The sequence below is a fragment of the Glycine soja genome, chromosome 18, assembly GCF_004193775.1.
Source record: "Glycine soja cultivar W05 chromosome 18, ASM419377v2, whole genome shotgun sequence".
NCBI classification, from domain to species: Eukaryota; Viridiplantae; Streptophyta; class Magnoliopsida; order Fabales; family Fabaceae; genus Glycine; species Glycine soja.
This window is the reverse complement of record NC_041019.1, coordinates 10,385,991-10,409,384: the sequence shown is the minus strand read 5'-3', so window position 1 is coordinate 10,409,384 and position 23,394 is coordinate 10,385,991. Positions and strand designations below refer to the sequence as shown.

The 23,394-nt window shown below is 29.6% G+C and overlaps 2 protein-coding genes across 2 annotated transcripts; both read right to left on the bottom strand.

The window, feature by feature from the left end:
* Positions 1-778: 778 nt before the first annotated feature.
* On the bottom strand, positions 779-11,620 carry LOC114395847. Its single transcript, XM_028357714.1, has 8 exons — positions 11,555-11,620; positions 10,412-10,987; positions 9,684-9,836; positions 8,583-8,666; positions 6,775-6,936; positions 3,252-3,443; positions 2,363-2,769; positions 779-1,573 (listed from the first exon to the last, which is right to left on the bottom strand). The coding sequence occupies exons 1-8, from the start codon at positions 11,565-11,567 to the stop codon at positions 980-982; spliced, it is 2,181 nt and encodes a 726-aa protein (XP_028213515.1). The 5' UTR covers positions 11,568-11,620; the 3' UTR covers positions 779-979.
* A 1,480-nt stretch (positions 11,621-13,100) lies between these two features.
* Positions 13,101-22,772, bottom strand: LOC114396050. Its single transcript, XM_028357943.1, has 8 exons — positions 22,669-22,772; positions 21,496-22,062; positions 20,831-20,980; positions 19,091-19,180; positions 17,290-17,436; positions 16,862-17,038; positions 15,332-15,900; positions 13,101-13,859 (listed from the first exon to the last, which is right to left on the bottom strand). The coding sequence occupies exons 1-8, from the start codon at positions 22,679-22,681 to the stop codon at positions 13,254-13,256; spliced, it is 2,319 nt and encodes a 772-aa protein (XP_028213744.1). The 5' UTR covers positions 22,682-22,772; the 3' UTR covers positions 13,101-13,253.
* Positions 22,773-23,394: the final 622 nt, after the last annotated feature.

Below are 23,394 nucleotides of genomic sequence, written 5' to 3'. Positions count from 1 at the left end.
TAAAGGAGTTGCCACAACTAATATTACGTTTAGAGGTGAGAATATTTACATTGGTTACTAACCGATGTCAATTTTGCAGCAAATTACGGAATTGTCACTGCATGTTTTTTAAGTCATTTTTTAAGCAATCATTGTAAATTCGTGATGTAAAAAGTGTTTTTTTTTATACGGTGTGACATATAATGAGTTATTGAATACACAAATTTGAAACTCTACATGTTTAGTGTGCTTAATTTTAAAATATATTTTAGTGTTCCTTTAATATGCTACATAAAATTATAAACTATTTTTTCCGCTCAAAACCTCAGAAATTAAAAAAAAATATAAATATTATCATATTAAAATGAATAATATAGTAAAGTAATGTGATGAAAAAATAACAGAGATGGGAAACTGGTAAAAAAATAAAAATAAAAATAAAGTGAAGAGAAAGATGAAAGAATGCTTATTTTGAATTAATCCCTTTCAAAAATACTTGATACAAACTAAAAGAAATTATAAAGACTAAAATAAAATTAAAAAAACAAATATATTACAATGACTAAAACAAAATAACAACTAAAATAAAGAAAATTGATAGCTCCAAAAGTTAAGTAATTTTTTTTAATGGATCAAAAGCAAATATGACTATATTTACGAGACAAAGCATATTTAAACAAAAATTTTAAAGTCTTAGCTGTTAATTTTTTAGTAGATGACATTCTTTAGTAAGTCCTTTATATATATATATATATATATATATATGATAGTTAGCAGTGCCCATTTTCAATTGGTTGGCATCTGATGATGGCTATTAATAATGAGATGATATACAATGCAAGCAAATTACAACCACCAAAATATGAAATTGGTATACTGTTTTCCAGACATAATTAAATACAGATAAGACATTAGTCTGGTACAAACATTCCAATTAAACTAGTGATCTGTTTAAATTGATCAAGGAGGATGGAGTAAGAAGAACCAAAAATGGCAACCCTTATCTTTTGGCGCGTTGTGGCACCTTCTTAAAAATAGCTTTAAGTAGATCAACATACAACGGAAATTGAATCACTGCATAGAAGGTCACGGGCAAGCAAGTGGCACCATAAATGGGGAATAAGATGTTCTTGTACTTATCCTTAAGCACAAAGAAATGAGCAGCGCAAAAAGAAACTAGCATTGAAGCAATGGACACGAAAAGAGAAGTTAGGCCAAAGAGAAGCTTTAATGGCAAGCTCTTGCGAAAGTCTTCAGCTTGTTTACGAGAAGTGAGTATGGCGAGGAACATTATGAGAGCCGTGACGGAGAAGGAAAGCCCAATTAGCGAAGCAATGGCAAATGCATCAAACGCCGGTTGGCCTTCCAATGTAGGTTTACCTTGGTCGGTGCCTCCAGGGACAGTGCTTGATGTTGCAAAGGAAACCCCAGCAATGAGAGCTGCCACAACCGAGCAAGAATTTGATGTCTCCTTTAGCCACTCCGAACTGTCTTTTATCAGGTCCTTGTGTTTTTGCTCGAAGATTTCCCATGGGGTTTCGCCATCCTTGTTGTTTATAAAAAAGAAATGATCTGGCACTAAATCTCTGATGTACTGCTCCATGCATGGTATAACCAGAGATCAATATACTTGTGTATTACATCAAATTAATTTATCTACTCTATGTAAGGGCAAACAAATGACAAAATATACAGACAAAACTGTCAAAATTGTTATTAAAGATTTAATATTGACTTGTGATATGATCATCAAAATAATATATATAAAAATGAATAATCCTTGTTTTATGAGCTACTTTTCAATAGTTGAGAACTTCATCAAATTTAACATGAGTTTCATGTCTAATAATGACTTAATTAGCCAGTGACCCGCTGCTTCCTCCCTTGAGACTTTATTAATATGTATAGATTAAAATAAATAAGAAAAATAGGATATTTGAGATAGTGTTTGCTTAATATAATTTCCTTCTAGTAATGGATCCTACTTCTAGTTTTACAAATATAATTAATAATAAATATTTTTTATAAAATTCATTATTTATTAAAAATTAATATTTATATTATTGTGGGAAAAAAAATTGGGGCTTTAATATATTTCCAGATCCGTCCCTGAACTTAACTATCCTATGGTAATAGTTGAGAACGTCAAATTTAATAGTTGAGCTTCGGAAACTAAATAAACACATAAGAGAACTGCTAAAATATTTAGTAATCTTAAATAGATTATCATAGCTCAAAAAAAAAAATTGCTGATAAAAAAAATCATAGCACAAGAAAGAACTGTAGTATATCGTGTGCACGACTTATGGTGTGGCATGCATAGGTTGATGCGAATATATATATATATATATATATATATATTATAATTTGTAAATATACATACCTCATACCACTTTATATGCCACATCATTTGCATGGCAGTACCAGCAATCTGCCAAGTCATTTGGCTGTTGCTTGTTGTACCTGCCGCCAAGTGTAACACAGTGTTCTCCTTGTTATCCACTACTAAAATTAGGCTAACAAAGAGTTTCTTATTCAAACTCTTCCGCAACTCCTCAACAACCTCAGTTTGCCTATTCTTCACTGCCACAAGCAATACGTTTTCATTGTTACAGTTAGTTTCATGTATGGCACTTGGTATTGCAGTTTGAAGAGCAAACACAATTTCGACTATGCCGTTTTTCGCTGCGGCCATAAATGCAGTCTCCTTTTTGTTAGTATCATGTTCTTGTTTTGGCATCATCTCTGATGAGCAATCTGCTGCCTCCTTTGGAAATTCTTCTTTGACTTCTGCAAATAATTAATATATAAACAGAGAGATGGGACCAACTACAATTAAAATATTATTAATACAAATATAAACTAAGCGCTTGGGTAATATTTAGGTAGCATGTTATAACATGTGAGCCCATGAACTCAGACAGTAAGTGAGTGTGTGATCTTCACATATCTCTTTACTTTCTCTATAAATATAAATATTGCGACATATCCATGTAGAGACTTTTTGGTCTACACACTTACGCATCATGTTTGAGAAAGAAGGAGGACGAAGATCCTATCCTACAAATCTAAGAAATGTAAGGCATTCAAGGTAATTAAATTAAGTCTAAAATCAATGAATTCAGAAACTAAGTACCATTGTCTCTTTCTAATTAGTTAATTGGTATCCTAATTCGTGTAATTACGATTCAATTTAATTATTTATGAAAATATAAAAATTTAATATATTACTTAATTATGTAGCAACTAAACTAAAGTGATTTATTGCTTACTTTCTAACTGTTGCAGAGTAATAATGGTTTTCCATGGAATTGCCATGCTTGTGTCTTCCTTTCCGTCATATTTCTTAAATGGTGGATCTCCAGTATTTCCTATGTACGACTCAGAAGGTGTTTCCATAAAAACATCCAAGAGCTGATGACTCCATTTGTGCTTTTGTTTGATCTTCCTTATTGCTTTGAAGTCTTGAAAATGAAGTACATGCACAGAGCAAGAACCGTTGTCATGGTTAAACATTAATTAGAGTTTGCTCAACATCACTGTTGCTCGTTAACTCAATGTAACATATATAAGAATAATGTCATTTCTATACCTAAAATTCTCAAATTACTTTTTACATCAAGAAAAGAGATAAAAGGAATAGAGAGATGTTAGATAAGATGAATGATATGTGAATGCACAAAAAATTGCATTACGTTATAATTAGTAAAAGATAGTGTAGGTTGTTTTGCAAGATTACAATTTAAACATTCGTTGGGATCAAATTTGGTAAATCCTAATAAACTATGACTCGGTTTTAAATTATGGCTCAGAAAATCTTTACATTGTGAGCAATTGAAGTTAATGTGATCGTAATTACATTTGTAATGTGATTTTGGAATGTCAAAATATTTTGATGTTGCAGCCGTAACTACACTTACGGATCGCTATTTAAAATTATAGGTTATGATAAATTAAAGGCTAAATTTTGCTAGTTGAGGCATGGCCAATCTAAAGATGTTGGGGTGAATGGAGGAGGTAATAGTAGTTATGGACACATTTTAAAGGAAGATATATGGAGAGATTGAACTCAAATAACTAACCCATCCCGCAACTCATCCCAATAATCTATTTTGTTTATGGATCCTATTAGGGATGGAATAAAAAAGATGTTAGGAGGGACAAAAAATTTGTTGCTAAATTAACATTAATTAATTGTGATGTATATTAATGGTATATAATTATTTTTTGTTAAAGTAAATGCATTTATTATATTATTAAGTATATTCATCAATTGAAAAAATTATTTTTTAAAAATAATCATCACTTGAATAATTAAATATTATGAGTAGAATTGAAATAAAACTAAAATTTATGATATTATTAATTAAAATTGACTAATTTAACAACTTTCATTGATTTTAATGAATTAAGTAATTGTTTCTTAAAATTAACAATGATATTAGTTCCTATTATTAGTAAATTTTTAAATGACTCTAACAAAAATAAAAATATCATATACCCTATCCTATAAAAGTAAATATAACTATTTTTTATGCAAAGAAAAAACATAAAACAATAAAGCATTTCTTTTTGTATATAATTTAAATTTTGGGCCATTAATTATATCGCGTTAGTGTATGGCCTAATTGGCCTCATTTTGTGCAGCGATCTTTTTATTTGTAGTTTTTCTATGAATCATGAATGATGAAAATGACATAGGCTAACTAACGCAGTGGCTTAGGACCCAATATTTTCTTTCAACTGCCTATATTAGGAGGTTTTGATATTTCAGGGGGTGCAGCTGCCCCGGTAATCTACAACCTAGTTCCGTCCCTGGATCCTATACCTAGACACCAAAAAGGCGAAAATGGATCATTTTTTTTCCAGTGTTAAGTTAGGAATCAGACTACTAACAGAAATTAGATTGAGTGTCAAGTTGGGGATAAAATATAGATGTCAAGTAGACTGAGTTTAGAGGTAGATATATGATCGAGTGAGTGATGTATATTTTAGTATCATTTGTTGTGTGAAACTGTCAATTGGTGGTTGCAAAAGGCAAGAGCTTGATGTTAGCTAGTGGTCATATGGTTACAAAATGCAAAGTCAAAGAGTCAAGAAGAATTACACAAAGTAGCATACAAGGAAGAAGAGGTATTGGAAGAGAACCCATTTTTAATTTGAAGATATCCGCCTTTCAATCATGGAGGGTATAAGGGACAGTGTTCAAGAATGTGGCCATAACCATGACAATACCCTCATTCTACAGTAAGGCAAGTACAAAAGTTATAACCACTTTGACGAAAAATGTTACAGTGTTAATTGTTGGGTTTTCAATGTGAGGATCGAGAAGTTGCAAGAGCTGCACCAAATTGAGGAATTTTATCCAGATTGAAGCGAGTTTCTTCAAAAAATAATTTCCTAAATAGAAATATATCTAATGATGGAAGTGGATAATGTCAATGCAAGAGGCTTGAACAATTTCATATTCTGGTTGAAGAGCCGTGAGAACCTAAATGAGAAGATGATCTTCACTGATTTTGGCAACAGCTACTTGATTCCAAATTGGTTGGACCTTATCAATGAAATCATTCATCCATCTTAATGAATGTTTTAATCCCTCAATTTGGAAGTTTTATCTTTTCTAGATCCACAAATTATTTTTTTTAAATAACTGAATTTTAAAATTTATTCTTTTTAATCGTTCTTTTTATAAGTGTATGTCAAACAGTGAATAATAAATTAACAATGATGATTTTAAAATATAAATTTGGCACCTATAAATTAAAAACCAAATTGTTGCGAAAACCACCCCAAATTACGAATGTATTATTCTCTGTTTGTTGCACACTCATAGAATAAATTAAAAAGAATAATTTTCAAAATTCAATGAAAAATAAATAAATTTAAATTTAAGAAACTAAATTAATAATTAAACCTAAATTGAAAGGAAGCCTATGACACACCATGTGATAATTGTGAGTGAATCTAATTGTTTTATACCATGTAGCCAAGAAATTCCAGACTTCTATAGAATCATAATCAACAAATTAAACATGAATTGAAAGGATAGAGGTATATCTGATGATTTTACTCTCCCAAACAGTCTCCAAATATCAGTGTCATCTTTAGCTTTAGTTGGCTTAGTAATACCTCTAATAACTACACGCAAAAGCTTACGACCTATTAAGAAACTTCTCAATCCTTGAATCCAAAGGTTAATATTGGAGTATAAGTATTTGTTCAAATCAGACATTGAGTAGAAATAAAAAAAATTGAGGATAAATGATTAAAGTATGATATAGATTTACTTATTATTTATGATTGATCGATGCATATATCTTAATGTTTAACTTTCTTGTATGCACAATAATTGATATTCCGCTTGAGAAAAAGATTATCATATACAAAAGACTCACACTTAGAGAAAGATTATTTGACTCATGTGTACAATTAGGGAGAGATTGTTGAACTTATGTGCAAAAGTTATAGTTAGAGCAACACGAAGTGTGTGTAATAGATTTGAGACATCATATTTCCCCATGAAGGAAAAAAAAAAAGCATTGTTGGAAACAAAAAACAGAGAAACAGAATGAAAAGGAAAAAAAAAAAGGAGAAAGGAAAGGGTTTTAGAACCTAAGCTCTAGATAGCATAATAGCAGAATATATGTGTAGAAGGTAAAAGTGTATCCTTCTTGCATTGCTTCTGTACAATGATACAATTCGGATATAAACAACAACAAAGCCTATAATTGAGAAAACTATGCAAGAATAATATTCTGATTAAAAATTATTTCAGAAGAGAGAAACACATACCCCGTGGGGTGACACCCAAACCTGATAGGCTAAGGCCTTCAAATGCTAGTCGAACAACGTTCTTTGCACACCGAACAGAAGTGGCATACTTTTGTCCGACAAAAGTTTGTGCTCTTCTCATAGTACGTGCTTTCTGGGCTGCACTTTCAACCTGTATTGTGACTGGAATAATACAACTCAACTGACTAAGTGTAACAATATTACGAAACAAAATATACTTAGTATTTGTTTTAATAAACTTCTCAATGTGTATTTTTAAAAGAAAATAAAAAAATCTTCATAAGTTAAAATTAATCTATGCTTGAGTTAATTTGTAAAAACTCTTTTATATAACTTCTCTAAAAAAATAAATTTTAAATTATACATAACGCAAATTTTAGATCATGAAAAAATTCTTTTCATTTTTCTTCTAAAGGTACTTTTGAATAAACTTATTCAAATATGTCCTTAAACTGTTAAAGTAGCAATCAAAAAGTCATCATCTATCCATTTCTCAAGTCTCTAATAAAATATATCAATTAAAATATAATGAGTAGAACTAGGATATGAATTCGTTTAATGATTAAGCTCTACTTTAATTTTTTGTTATTCTCCTACCACAATTCTGTCAAGCAAGGATGCATGATTGGGCTTTATATATAGTTTGCACATAATGCTGGATTTGGTACAAATTAAAAATGTCACCTTGTTGTACTGTATCCAATAAGGATTCTCATTCTTGTTAATAAAAAAAATTATGAAACAGTTTCATTGCCTGCCTTATTCCAAAAAATAAAATTTACTATCCCCTTTAAAAGAGATTATTTTGGTGATTATATATATGCTTTATGTATTGAGCTTTTAGATTTTTAACTAGTGAAATTTTTTAAAATATAATTATTCCCCTTCATTAAATAAAATATACAAAAATCTTAATTTTGTTTCTAATTTGCATTAACTCAAAGTATCGTTTCTCACAACTATTTTTTAAAAAAAAAAAATGAATTTGAAGAACTCATGTTGCATATAAAAGGAAATATGTTTGATGACCATTTTAGTTTCTATAATTGCAATAACTTCCTCTTTTAGTTCATGTGATTTGAAATGTCTTATTTTGACTTTTATGGAAGTTCTTTTCCTGGAATTTTATTAAATTTTTGAGAATATTATTCCTTTTTTGTATGTAAGAATTAAACAAAATATCAAAGGATTTATAATATTCACACATCTTATTCAACTAGCTGAGTTAGATTCTCTTGTTTTATATATATAAACACACTAGAACCATTACAAAACACAAATTGTCTAAAATTTTTAGCAGTTTTTTTGCTTTCAAATTTAGTTTTGTAGCAATTTTAAAGGATTCAAGTGTCATTAACCACGTTAGGGGATTATAGACGGGATGAATAAAAGAGTAGAAAAAAAATTATAACTGCAGCAACAACAATAAGATATTTTAAACTATAAAAGTAAGAGAGAAAATTGTTGCAACTATATATAAAGATCAAAATTATAATTAAATCAAATAAATAATAGTTAGCCAGATACATAAAAAAATTGCAATAATATAAGAAACAAGAAAAAGTAAAACGTAGCTATAAAAATATCGAAAAATTAAAGGAACTAATATTTTATATTGTTCTAATAGAATGGAATCTATATAATGCTACACAAAATGCTGTCAAAAAATAGTCTTAAACAAAATAGGTGGTAATTAATAATAACAAAATAAACAAAGCAAAGGTACCTTATATATGATGAAATTCACTTCCACATGTGACTGTTCAATAGAGTTATAACATTGAGATATATAGTCATTGGAAGTTTACCTTCGCCTAGGTCCCCAGCTTTATCAATTTTCTCCTTATATGATTTTATTGCTTTTTTACCGTCTAGATGTCCTACGAGTATACCTTTGACACGAAAATAATAGAGATAGTCTTAGAAGGGTGTCTTGATTACCTTAATTTGACATGAATAACAATAATTCAACTAAATGTTATTTTGGTCTCCTAGAAAAGTATAAGTTTCATACGTTCTTTTTACTTAATTGTATTTCTTATTTTTCATATAGATTATTTAATTGCAAGTTTAGTTTCCTATGTTTTTATTAATTGAATTCCTTTATTTTTTTTAAATTAAATAAATTTAGTCTCCATATTAATTTTATTCTACTTAAAACTCTCAAATTATTATTCTTAATTCGATCTCTCGTTATTTGAGAGTTTATGATGAATTCCATACAGTAAGACTAAGTTTAAAAGATTATAAATAATAAATTTAATTATTGGAATAATAAGCTAGTGGACTACCTTTCAAAAGAGGGGGGGGGGGGGGGGGGGGGGGGGGCTAGTTGACTGGCACGGAAATATTGAACAAATAATACCCAAATAGCTAATTACTTTTAAGACCAATAAAAAGCTCATTTGGAAAGAACCTATTAAATCTTATGGAAAAATGACAATAGCCGTTCAGATTCTTTTGTTTTTAAATGAATGGGTAACATTTACCCAGGGTACCTGCTGGAAGAGTTAATAATATTCGTTAAAAAGAAGAAGAAAAAAAATCATCAGCTACTTTTGGCCAAAGCAAGTATTTGAGCTTTGCTTTAAATAACACCTATTATTCCTCGTTATATCTCTCTTTCCTATTTTTTTTTATGTCTTATCTTTTTTTTTCTTCTTTTTCATCTCTCTATCACTTGATGTCACTTAATCTTTTGGATCACCAAGAATCATTTTTCTATGTAATCACTAAAAACCAAACCATTTATTATATAATAAACTGATTTGGATTAAAAACCAAACCGTAAGAGTGATTCAATTTGATTTAATTTGTTTTTTTTTTTTAAAGCACAACCCTATCTACATTTAATTTATTTTTTCTTATAAAAATTCTTGATGCTCGGTCACCACGCAATATATACTTACAATAATATAGAATTTGCTTCCACCATGGGAGACTCCTTCCACTCTTGAAGGCCGAAGGCTTGCTGGCAAGAACTTTGAGAGGAGTGGCTCCGTCTTTGTTTCGTGTGTCAACAAGTCGACCAGGATAGCAATGAGTTATTATAATTGCCAAATCTGTAAAATTAATCACCACAGGAATATTATTAACCAATAAAATCAAAATTTTCATTGAATCAAGCTGAATCATTTCTCATTCTTTTTTGATTAAAAAAATCTCATTCTTTGTATTTTATTTTTTAATTTAAAATAATGATACATATATATGTGAACTAAATACATTTTAAGTCAACAAAATATAATGTTAGTAAAAAATTATCATTGGTAAAAAAAATTGACTAAAATCTAAACAACACCATGGTTGATTGAAACTTTTTAAAACAAGAGGATCTAATTAAAAAATTTAAAATAATTTGATTATCAAATTAAATATTAAGTCATAAAATAATAATAAAATTAATGTTATATCATCATTGGTGAAAGAATTATTTTAAATTTATTTGTAAACATAAAAGTCAATATGTGTCATTTAAAATATAAAGGATAAAAATGAAAAAAATTACAAAATTAATAGACTAAAAGATATTTTAACCTACTTAAAAATAACTTGTATGGGTAATTAAAGGATAGATGGGGATCAATTGCTTGCTTACAAGAATAAAGTAAAATAAATAAAAAGTAACATTGCTTACCGAATAATTCACCCCAAATGGCACGGTGAAGGATGGTATCACCCTCATTGTTTGTAAGTGAAACATCTAAATCCTTGGAAGCATGATAGAGGTACACAAAGGTCTTTTTGTGGTATGTGGCCACAGCACGGAAGAGAGGTGTCTCACCCTTGTTGTTCTTTACCTTGATCAATTCCTTCCTTTCCCCATGTTTCCCTATGATGCACTTGCACATATCAATGAACCCTCTTGATGCTGCAAGGTGCAAAGGAGTGTCCCCTCTCTCATTGGTTGATTTCAGTGCACTTTCATCGCTCACCACTTCCCTACCTTCGTGCTCCAAGATTGCACCAACAAGTTTATTAACAAGTTCCATTCTGCCATCATTCACTGCCACGTGAAGTGCAGTGCCTCTGCTTTCGTTGATTTTTATTTTGTGGAAGTCGCTGTTGTTTTTATATGCCGGAATGACGTATTCTTCCCATGCCCCTTGCAACACGCACCGTCGGAACAACGAGTCCCGATTCACATTGTCAACTTCCGTTCCTTCAATAATTGTTGCTGTTGATTCTACAGTAACCAATCTTGTTGATGATTCTAGAGAAACAAATTATGGATCCTTGTGAGAATTAATGGAATAATCGTAACATCCCCACCACGTGGTGAATGCAAATTATTTACATTATACATATATATGGGTGTGACAGAAAATTTTGATAGATTAATCCTTCATTCAAAGATATCACAAACCAGTCATACCAAAAAGCATAAATTATATATTAACTGAAGATACATCTATGATTTTATATTTGCATTTCTAAGACGATGGGGACGACCAAACTCAACTACATAATGGTCATAGAGATTTTGATACACAAAAAGCATAAGCTGTTAGGCAACTCATGATTTTATATTATATTTCTTGTCATTAAGAATTCATCCAAAAGACTTATTTTGGATCGAAATTATCTCAGATATACACTAATTTAAAGGTGCTTAAATAAATAAAAATGCTGAAAATAACGCGTGCATTGAAATTACGTTAGATAACTAACAAAATATAATGAAGAGATGGTCAATCAAACTAATTAGTACAAGGAGAATATGGAAATATTCAAAAACTTGTTTACAAATGTTCTAATCTACATTCCATTTTGGACTCACCAGTTGTAGTCATTTTGCGAGGTTGAAACGAAGAATGATGGGAAGGATGATACGATATAAGCGAAGTGGCAACTGCATGTAGATACTGGAAGGAACCTACGCAAGCTTTCCTTTATAATATCTCACGCTTCTAATTAATTAATTCAGTTAATTGTAGCCTATGGTGATTTGGAAGTAATTATCTATTGCATTTTTCATACTCCTATTTGCTTTATAATATTACGAAAAAAAATAGATGCATTAACAGTATAAATATTTTTATATTTTCATTCAGTGACAACTAATATTTATAATAAATTTATTATTAAATTTTAAAATAATTATCTTAAAATATGAGAAGCATGCTAATAAAAGGAAAAAAAAGTTGCGTCGATACTGATTTCTAATTAAGTAATTAATTGACAGCGTGAAAATTATTACATTAATTAACAGGGTGAAAGTCATCATAGTGATTTGATGAGTTGGAATTTTGGAAAAAAGTTGTGCATGTTAAGCACAAATGTTGAGTAAAGCGCACAAGCTTATAGTTAAAGCACAAACTAAAGGTACTTTCTTTTTCATTTATGTTCTGGCATTAACCAAATATTAGGCTTTGTATCTAATTGCCGTCTTTATTGTGGCTTTTTAATTTATTTTGTTCTTCAGTTCTTCAGTTGTGGTCTTTCTTTTGTATGAATTCTTTTTGGCTGTCTTAATTTTTTTATTAAGTTCTTTATTGTGGTTTTTTTTTTTGTTGAGTTCTTTATTGTGGTGTTCTTTTGTCGAGTTCTTTATGGTGGTCTTTTGTTTTTGTTGAGTTCTTTGTTGTGGTCTTTATCGTATTGGTTCAGTCATTTTTCTTGAAAGAACGCTATCTTGAAGTAATGCTATGATTTTTGGATAAAATAATACATGGGTAGCAAATGACGGATAGTATCATAGGTGGCAACCTCGTTGAGATATATGGGGGCGTGCTATTGTAATGTGTTATATAGCATACCTTAACTTAATTAAAAATAAAATAAAAAAAGGTAATGCTCTGATTTTTGTCGGGTAATTTTAAGATCTATGTTTGCTGTTGTAAATTTGCTTAAGTCCCTACTCCCTACCATACAAAGCACACTAAATGATAACCAGCAGATCCGATAACAAATTAGTAACTTAAAAAAACCATAAACACATAATATAAATATATGATAAGTAATATGACGTGATAAAAAAATTAAATAATAAATTTTGATAAAATATATAATATTTTGTTTGTGGTATATATATATATATATATATATATATATATATATATATATATATATATATATATATATATATATATAAAAGTAAGATTATCAGGAAGGATTATTTCGGTGAGTAACCAAGATTTTTCTCACAGATTAGTTGTCTCTTTTCAACAAGAGTGTTTCTCTATTTCACCACTAATATATTAAGATTTAAATTTGAAATTTTGATCAAATGTTTAAAGAACACAATTTTAGTGTCTTGGACCAATCACTTAGTCACTTCTTTAATTATATTTGAGACCATAGAAATATATATAATATATATGAGTGTCAATATATTATTATTCTGTACAAAATCCAAAAGAGACCAAAACATGGTATATGTAGCATAGTACAAGACATATATTATATATTCAGGTACAAATTACCCAAATAAAATTATTAATAAGTAGGATGAAGCAAAAAGAACAAAAGAATCCCCTCTAAAATTGGCTGCTGCTAATACTTGGTTGTGGCACCTTCTTGAAAATGGCTTTAAGTAGATCGGCATACAGCGGAAACTGGACCACAGCATAGAAAGTCACAGGCAAACAAGTAGCAATATAAACGGGGAATAGAATGTTCTTATACTTGTCCTTGAGCACAAAGAAATGCGCAGCACAAAAGGAGACGAGCATCGAACCAATGGACACGAAGAGAGAGCTTAAGCCAAAGAGAAGCTTCAAGGGTAAGCTCTTGCGGAAGTCTTGGGCCTGTTTTCGAGATGTGAGTATGGCGAGGAACATGATGAGTGCCGTGACGGAGAAGCAAAGGCCTATGAGCGAGGCGATGGCGAATGCGTCGAAGGCGGGCTGGCCTTCAAGTTCGGGTTTGCCCTTCTCGGTGCCACCGGGGACGGAGCTCGATGTGGCGAAGGAGACGCCGGCTATTAGGGCAGCGACGACGGAGCAGGAGTTGGAGGTTTCCTTCAGCCACTCGGAGCTTTCTTTCACGAGGTCCTTGTGTTTTTGTTTGAAGATTTCGCCTGCGGTTTTGTCGTCCTTGTTGGTTCTGAAAGCGAAGTGCTCCGGCACTAGGGCTCTAATGTACTGCTCCACATGGCAGAATCAAGGGATTAATAATATGAGTGTGCATATATGTTGTATTGTTGTATATGTTACATCAAATTAATTTACTATTATATTTGAGGGAGAAAGGGCAAAATAATGACAAACAATAATGGGTGGGCAAGCTTGCATAATCTTGTCCATGTAATTGTTTGGTTTTTATCCCTTTCTTTTCAGTTAGTGTAAATATACAAAGAATAATATAATTGGACATCCAAAATGGCATTTAATACAAAGTAAGAGAGACAGAAAAAAAAAATTATAAGTAAGGTGGATAGATAGATAGGTAGTATATTATGATAGATAGATAGAAAGGTAGTATAATCTGATAGGTAGGAAGAGAGATAGAGAAAAATAAGAGATATTGATAAAATGTTTAAAATAAAAATTTGTCTAATTGATTCCAAGTAAAAATGAAATTAAAATAGTCCCATCTTAAATAATTTATTTATAAAATTTAAAAAATTATCTTATTTTAAAATTTATCATTAATGTCATGACTATCACATTTAATGTATCATCTTTAATTTCTCTTTTATATTATTTATGTGTAAAATTAAAATTTTATATTTGTTAGTTAAAAGTTAATAATTAAAAGTATAAAGTATTAAAATCTCAATAATTATTTTTTTCATTCACTTTAGGTAAATAGTTATTATAAAAAAAAATTTAGGTAAATAATCTTCATTTATTTTACAACTTCTAAGTATAATATTTTAAATATTTTTCCAACGCTTTTATTATCATTTTTAATTAAAAAAATTTAGATAAAAATTATAAAAATTAAAATTACAGCCATATATATTTTTCCTAAGGTGAATAAAGAATATAGTGATTAAAAAATAATTATTAAGATTTTATAATTTTATTACATATACATTTACATTTATGTATTTTGATATAATTTTAATTATTAACTTCTAATTAACAATTATAAAATTTTATTTTAGATATAAATGATATGAAAGAGAAATTAAATATAAAACATTAAATTTAAATATGATAATCATAGCATTAATAAGTAAATTCAGAATAAGACAATTGTTTAAATTCTATTAATTATTGAATATGAGATTGTTTAACGATATTTTTATCTGGGACCAATTAAATAAATCCTTAAAATAATGTTATGTTCAAATATCATTATTCAATATGCAAACTTAATTCATCAATATTTGTGTATATTTATGCCAATATACACAATATTTTTACAAGGGAAAGGATTCATTCCCCCTTTTTGAATGAGCAAGTATTAATTGGTAATTAATTAGTAATATATCTAATGGGATTTAATCATATACTGGACAAATTGTATTTAAATTTTGCTAATCTCTCTTGATAGATATTCATTACATACATACTCATTTAAAAATGAATCTTAATTGGAAAAAAATGCGATTAGTACGAATCCAAATTGGTGAAAGTTTATGAAACAAATATGAAAATATGCATACCTGATACCACTTGATATCCCACATCATTTGCATGGCAGCACCAGCAATCTGCCAAGTCCTTTCAGTGTTGCTTGTGGTACCTGCTGCCAAGTGCAACACAGTATTCTCCCTGTTATCCACTTCCAAAATCAAGTTATCAAAGAGTTCCTTATCCATATGGTTCCTTAACACCTCAACAACTTTGGTTTGCCTGTTCTTCACAGCCACAAGCAGCACGTTTTCATTGTTGGAGTTGGTTTCATGCACGGCACTTGGTATTTTGGATTGAAGTGCAAACACAATCTCCACAATGCCGCTTTTCGCCGCGGCCAAAAATGCAGTCTCCTTTTTGTCAACATGGTGCTCTCCAATTTTGTATTTGATGTTCTTCATTGCCACAATAAGCAAGTTTTCCTTCTCAGGGGTGGTAGTGTCATGGAGGGTACTTGGTACTTTATTGTGAAGCTCATTCACAAGTTCAACTATGCCGGCTTTTGCCACTGTCACAAATGTCTCCTTTTCCTCATTTTTTGCTGCAGATTCCACTGTATTATTTTCTTGTGGCCCTGAGCTAGCTGCACCACCCACCACTGCAAATATATTTATGTAAAGGGAAAATGCTATTTGGTACGAATTTGTTCATGCTCCTCGAAAAACATATATATAACACAGCAACCACCACACCTTAATTTCCATCAAAGATTGAACTTTCTGCTTTTAGTTTAGAATTTAGCCAAGAACATTTAATTGCCACATGTATTCGTACAATCTTCGTCGTGCAAATGGTATTCGTACTACCGTATAGCACTACTCATCTTTTCAAGGTAGGAAGAAAGCAAAGAAAAATACTAATTTCTGTAACACATAACATACCAACATTCAAGATTAATTTCAATACTCCATATTTTCAAGGATGATTTTTTAAAAAATATAAATTAAATAAATCACCAAAAGAATTGATTTCAAATATGATGATCACATTGAAGTGAGGCACACATACATACATGACATGGGTGTATGATCTTATTCCACATTAATTGCAAGAGCAAATATAAATAACAGGAGACCCAAGTGTAAAATTTTGTCATAGAGGGAGCAAGGTGCGTTCTTATCAAATCATTCGTGCATGAACTATTAAGTTATCCTACAATTAGTCTGAAAATTAACACACGTCCAATTTTCATAGGTTTTATTCTTCAATTTAAATCAGTACACATCACATTTAACATCATTTTTATCTAATACCTAATAATGTTACTAGAAGTTTTTGACGAAATTTGCAAATATTGTAAAATTATAAATGAATGTTATTAATATAATTTTGTAATATTTATCAATTGTTACGTATAGTTCCATGTTGTAAAAGTTTTTTTATGTCGCAAAAATATATTAATAATATTTATTTATAATTTGAAAAAAATTTAATGTTTTAGTAATATTTTTACTAATTGTCAGATAAAAAATGTTGTTAAAAGTTTATTATGTAGTAGTGGTATATTACTCAAATAATGTAACAACTAAATTAATTAACTGAAGTGATTTATTGCTTACTTCGTAACTGTTGTTGGGTAATAACTGGTTGTCCCAAGTCTTTGTCTTCTCCAGATTTGACAAATGGTCGACCCCCAGTAACTCCCATGTACGACTCATAAGGTCTTTCCATAAAAATATTCAACAGTTGACGACCCCATCTGTGCTTCTGCCTGATTTTCTTTATAGCTTTCAAGTCTTGAAAGTTATAATTAAGTAAATGCACGAAGAAGAGAAATTAATTGTGATTATTAAACCCACTAGATTAAACAACATATATTAAGAAAAATAATTCATGCTATATCCACTTAATTATAATACTCTTCAATAATTTTTATACAAAGAAGTGTAAGATAATTAGATGAATGATATGAAGAGAGAGGGAAAAAAATATTAAGTGAGAACAATATTATTGATTAAAAATTAATTCGAAAGAGAGACCTACGTACCCTGTGCAGTGACACCCAATCCTGAGAGGCTAAGGACTTTGAATGCTAATCGAACCGCGCTCTTTACAAACCGAACAGAAATGGCATACTGTTTTTCCACAAAAATTTGTGCTTTCTTGGCTTCACTACTTTCTAAATGTATATTAACTGGAATAATGCAATCCAAATGAGTAAATGTAATATCAAGTAACCAAATTAAATACTCTTAAATTAATTGTTTAAGTAATTAAGAGTTGAGTCCTCTATCTTTTTTTCAAGTGATGTCTAATCAAATATATCAACTAAAAATGTAAAGAGCAGAACTAAAAGGATTTGAATTAATCAAATGATTAATCCATACTGTTTTTATATTCTCTAATCACAATTCTGTCTATGGGAAGGCTATGATTGGGCTTTGTATTGCAAATAATGCTACGTTTGCTACAAAATTAATAATGTCATTCAATATTTTTGTTAGTAAAAAATTATGCATGAAACGGTAATTTCATTGCATGGCTTATTTTTTTATTTATTTTTTAAAAAAAGTCACTATCCCGTCTAAAAGAGATTATCTCTGTCACTATAAATATGAGAATTGGAGAGAACTTTTTGAGGGAAATGTTAATTATAAATCATCTATTAGGTGGAGGAGATCTTTGTTTAGCTTGTGGTGGTAAGACTCCATGGTATCTTGGAAACTTGGGGATGGTAGTAGAGCATGCTTTTGGTTAGACAATTGGTTAGGGGAAGATACCGTTGCCTTTTGTGATTTCTAACCAACAACAACATCTAGTTTCGAATATGGGAACATGGTTGGTGTTGGCAATTGCAATGGAGAAGGGATCTCTTTATGTTGGGAAGACAACTTAAAGAGTTGAAATCCTTGATGAATGGTATTGGTGTAGGTGTACGATTGGAGATGGGAGGAGGACCAAAGTGGCTTTGCCTGAAACTGAAATTGATCGATGGTGTTGGTGACGACGTATTTATTAGAAGGGTGTGGAAAATCCAAGTAAAATCCAACTAGGAAAAATCTCATTAGACAGAGGATCAACGTGGAAGATCTCCAAGGGTGTGGACTACACTTGTACATCTTTCCAAGTCTTTGGCCAGTTGTAATACATTTATTTTTCTGACCAAAAAAAATATATATATATCATGAGGTTTTTGAATTTTTTTTCTTGACATACTGTTAATTTTCTTAAGAAAATATAATCATCGCCCTTCATTAAATATAATCTACAGTGATCTTAATTTTGTTTTTAACTTATTATAACTTATATTTTTTTTTCTTAACCTTTGAGTTCATCAAAATAAAATAATTCTGATTAATTTTGAATTTGACTGAAAAATAAATAAATTTTGATTAAGAGTTATTTTCATCAAAAAATTAAATTCAAAGACTATCCAAACTATTTAACTTTAACACATTAATTCTAACTTATATATTTAACTTAATGTATGTTTCTTACGATTATTTTAGAAAGTTTTAGTTGAACTAATTTGCAGATGCCGTGTTTCCATATATAAGAAAATAATATAGTTAACCAAATACATTAAAAAAAAATTAAAATTATGATATTATAACAAATGAATTACCGATACAAGATCTCACAAAATTAAAGGAACTAATATTTTTATTATTCATCAATAAATTTATATGATTTTAAACAAAAAAGTTAAATAATAACTATAAGATCATAGAAGGGGGGGAAATTAAAAGCATCAAAAATAGGTACCAGATCTGATGAAATTCACTTCCATGTGTAAGTGACAGTTCAGTAAAGAGTTATAATATTTGAGATAGTAGTTGGAAGTTTACCTTTCAGTTCATTGTCCTGATCATATTTTTCAACTTTATCCATATAGGATTTTATTGCTTTTTCAGCGTCTAGATGTTCTACGAGTATACCTTCGACATGAAAATAATAGAAAATAATCTTAGAAGTGTGTTTTGATGGTCTTTAACATAAATAAAATTAATAACTCAAATAAATGTTATTTTGGTCTACCAAACTATAAGTCTTATAATGTTATTTTTTTACTTCATTTTACTTTTCATTCTTCTAGTTTAGATTATGTACATGATTTTTATTATCTAAGTTTTTAAAGTTAAGTAAGTATCTTTACTTTTAAAATTATGCAAATTAGTCTTCATGTCAATTTTTCTATTTCAATATTTACGCACATTATTATTTTAAAAAATATATTTTAGGGTTGATGATGAATTAGATATATCATATATAATTTAGAAGTTTAGAAGTTTAGAAATAACAAATTTAATAAAAAAAAATTGATAAAATTTGAAAGATTATAAGATGAAGATTTAGAGTTGGAAGATGAGATATTTTAAGATTAAATATTTATATTTTAGATGAAATTCAATGTTTTGTTTGGTGAATTTTAAGTAAAATATGATTAATTGGTTCAATTTATAAAAAAAATGAGTGAAAAATAAAAAAATTGACGATTTTAAGTAAAATAAAATCTCCCTAAAAAAGGTAAAACAAAATCAATAGGTGATCGATAGAGTTGCTTAATTTTTAAAATAGACATGATTAATGATTAGTTTGAAATGATAAAAAATACAACAAAAAATCTTTAATAAAAATTTGTATATTGAGGGATCATCATTCCAAGGTTAGTTTTTGAGTTAAAATCACTACTAGGTTACATTGATTAAGAATTCCACTCTTTGAAATTATTTACTTTATTTAGATGGTATAAATTTATAATTATTGATTAAAAAATTACTGAAATTAATTTTTATAATTAATTTTGTAATTTACTACACACACATACATATATATATATATATATATATATATATATATATTAATAATGACTTTTTTTAAGTCATTAATATACTCAAAATAATCTATTAACCTATGTAATTAGGACAGTGTCTATCACAGGTAAGATTTATTAAAAGTATTAAATGCAATAAATTAAGAAGAAATAATTAAGGAAGAAGTAGAACAATATGATCTAAGATAGTTAATTGTCAAAAGGAGATCAAACTGCCTTGTACCACCACAAATGCTGAAGCCTGAAGTGCTGAACACTTAAACTACTATGAGATAAAATCTCCCAACACAATAACAATAGCTAACGGTCTGTTAAAAGAAAAACTAACGTAAAAATGAAAAGGCTATACTGTTCCAAATGCGACACTTATTAATTATTTAGGAAAAATATATAAAAATTAAACTAGTGGGATAATGAGAATAAATTAATGGAAAAGTAGACTAGTTTACATTCATGGAAGGAAGCAATACAACAAAATAATTTTTTTAAGAAAATAGTAAGATCGATAATTAATATGTAAATGATAAAAAAAAGTCAATTTAAATTGGACTTAAATTTTAAGAGATTTTTTACGTATGAAACATTTTTTAAGGGAATAATTATAAGAGAATTTTGTCGAGGAAACTAAAGCAAGTGTTTCTGTGTTTGGAATATTACTTTAGGGTTGAGCCACCCCTGAAATTTAATTCCATTTTTGTAAAAAACAGAAGAAGAAAAATCTTATGAGCTCAGCCACCACGCACGCAACACTTACCATAATAAAGAATTTTCTTCCACCATGGGAGATTGATTCCACTCCTGAAGGCCGAAGGCTTACAGGCAAGAACTTTGAGAGGAGTGGCTCCATCTTTGTTTCGCATCTCAACAAGTCCAGGATAGCAATGAATTATTATAATTGCTAAATCTGTCAAATTCAAACACCACAGGAATTATATTAACGAGTAGTTATGCAATCAAAATTTAGATCCAATCAAGCTGAATCAATATGTTTTTAGTTCGAAGACAACTGAGCTCAAATCTCATAATTTAAATCTTAAATTTAAGTTATTTGAGAGAAAATGAGGTTAAAAAGAGAAATCAAATCACTTTAATTCTTCTCATAATCCAAAAACTAAGCTGAATCATTTCACATGAATTTGTTGTCTAATTGTATTGCATATATGATTATTTTGTTAATTTAAAAAAGTGATACGAGTAATCTAAAACATTCTAGGTCATTCAAATTCATGTTTAGTGCTCCATTTTTTAGGATCCAAAAAAAAGTTTATCATATAAAAAATAATTATTTTCAGATTCATCCCATTCATTCAAATTCATCCAATTCATTCTCCCACAGTCTTAACTAAGAATCAACACAAATTCAAACCAATCATGAGTAATAAAAAGGATGGTCGAAAATAGAATTAAAAGCTTGCTTACCCAAGAATTCTCTCCAAATGGCATGGTGAAGGATGGTATCCCCATCATAGTTCCTAAGTGGAACATCTATATCTTTGGAAACATGATGGAGGTACACAAAGGTCTTTGTATGGCATGTGAGCACAGCCCGGAAGAGAGGTGTTTCACCCTTATTGTTCCTAACCCTAATCAAATCCTTCCTTTCCTTAAGCTCCCCTATGATGCACTTACACATTCCAATGAACCCTCTTGAGGATGCAAGGTGCAAAGGGGTGTCCCCTCTCTCATTGGTTGTTTTCAGTGCACTATCATCCCTCAGCACTTCCCTCCCTTCGTGGTTTAAGATTGCAACAACAAGGGTGTTAACAAGTTCCACTTTGCCATCATTCACTGCCACGTGTAGTGCTGTGCCTCTGCTTTCGTTGATTTTTATTTTGTGATAGTTACTGTCATTTCTATATGCTGTAAGAACGAAGTCCCATCTCCCTTCCAACACGCACCCTCGGAACAGTGAGTCACTATCCACATTGTCAGCTTCAGTTCCTTCAATTGTTGTTGTTGATTCTACAGAAACAAGGGATCTTGTTGCTGATGATTATAGTGAAACAAAGAAAGATGCATTAATGATTTAAATTTATTCGTGCATGCGCATGCACGATAAGTTAAAGAACCAATAATATTAAAAAAAAACACTATATTCAGAATAACTTTTATGATCAACAAAGTTAACATATAAAACAACTTTTTTATACATAGTAATTAAAGATAAGTATAACGATTAATAATAACTCATACATGTTTAATCAATTGAATTAAACTCTTCTCTAACATATAAAACTATCTATGATTGATTGACACTACAAAAATATTTAGACTGTGTACAAAATGAATTCTTCTAATTTTAATTTGCATTTCTAAGAGGTCGAGGACCAAACTCTACCACTTGATCATATAGATTATGAGTATCATACACAAAATGCTTAAGCTGTTAGGTAAGAGGACCCATAATTTCATATTAAATTTATAACTAAAATTAACTATAACAAGTTCACTCAATAATTATAACAAGATAATCAAGAGATAATAAAAAAAATTAATACCAATCATAGTAATTAACCTAATTACAAGGAGAATTTGGAAATATTAGAACCAGTATATAAATGCTCTCATCTACATTCAATTAATTGGACTCACCAAATGTGCTCATTTTGCGAGGTTGAAACGAAGAATGACGAGAAGGAAGATGATAGACTCGAAATGGGAGATGTAATACTGGGGGGAACGCAAGCTTTCCTTTATAATACCAAGGTTCTAAATCCCACGCTTCTAATTCACATGTGTCTTGTAGTGAATGGAAAGTGTGTATTTATTTGTTCTATAGAATTATTCCTTTCAAACTACATTTTTAAATTTTTTTATTATACTATTTATTAAATAATTGAGTCATACGGCTGTCTGTTACCACTTCCACCACATAAATTTCTAGTTCGCCATTATGATAATTTTAAACATGGAATCCATGCATTTTCCATATAGTTTCTTCTATATTATAATTTATTTTTAAATTCTGTTTATGTACATTTATGGATTAAAATTTAAGAATATTAGAATTCTATTTATATCTAAAACCCAAAAAGTTTACAAGTAATCATAATGACCTGATGAGTTGGGGTGCGTCGAGGAAAATTTTCTTGCATCACAAGCACAAATGCATATCCATGTTGAGTAAAACACAAGCTTGAGCAAAACCAAAGGTACCGTCTCTTTTTCATATTTGTTTTGGCATCAACCAAAGATAAATGATTGGTATCTAGTCGTCTTCATATTGGTCCTTTATCATATGATCTGTCCTTTTCTTTAAAGTAGCCTATATTGAAGTGATGCTATGATTTTGGTCCGTTAGTTTTAAGATGAAGACTT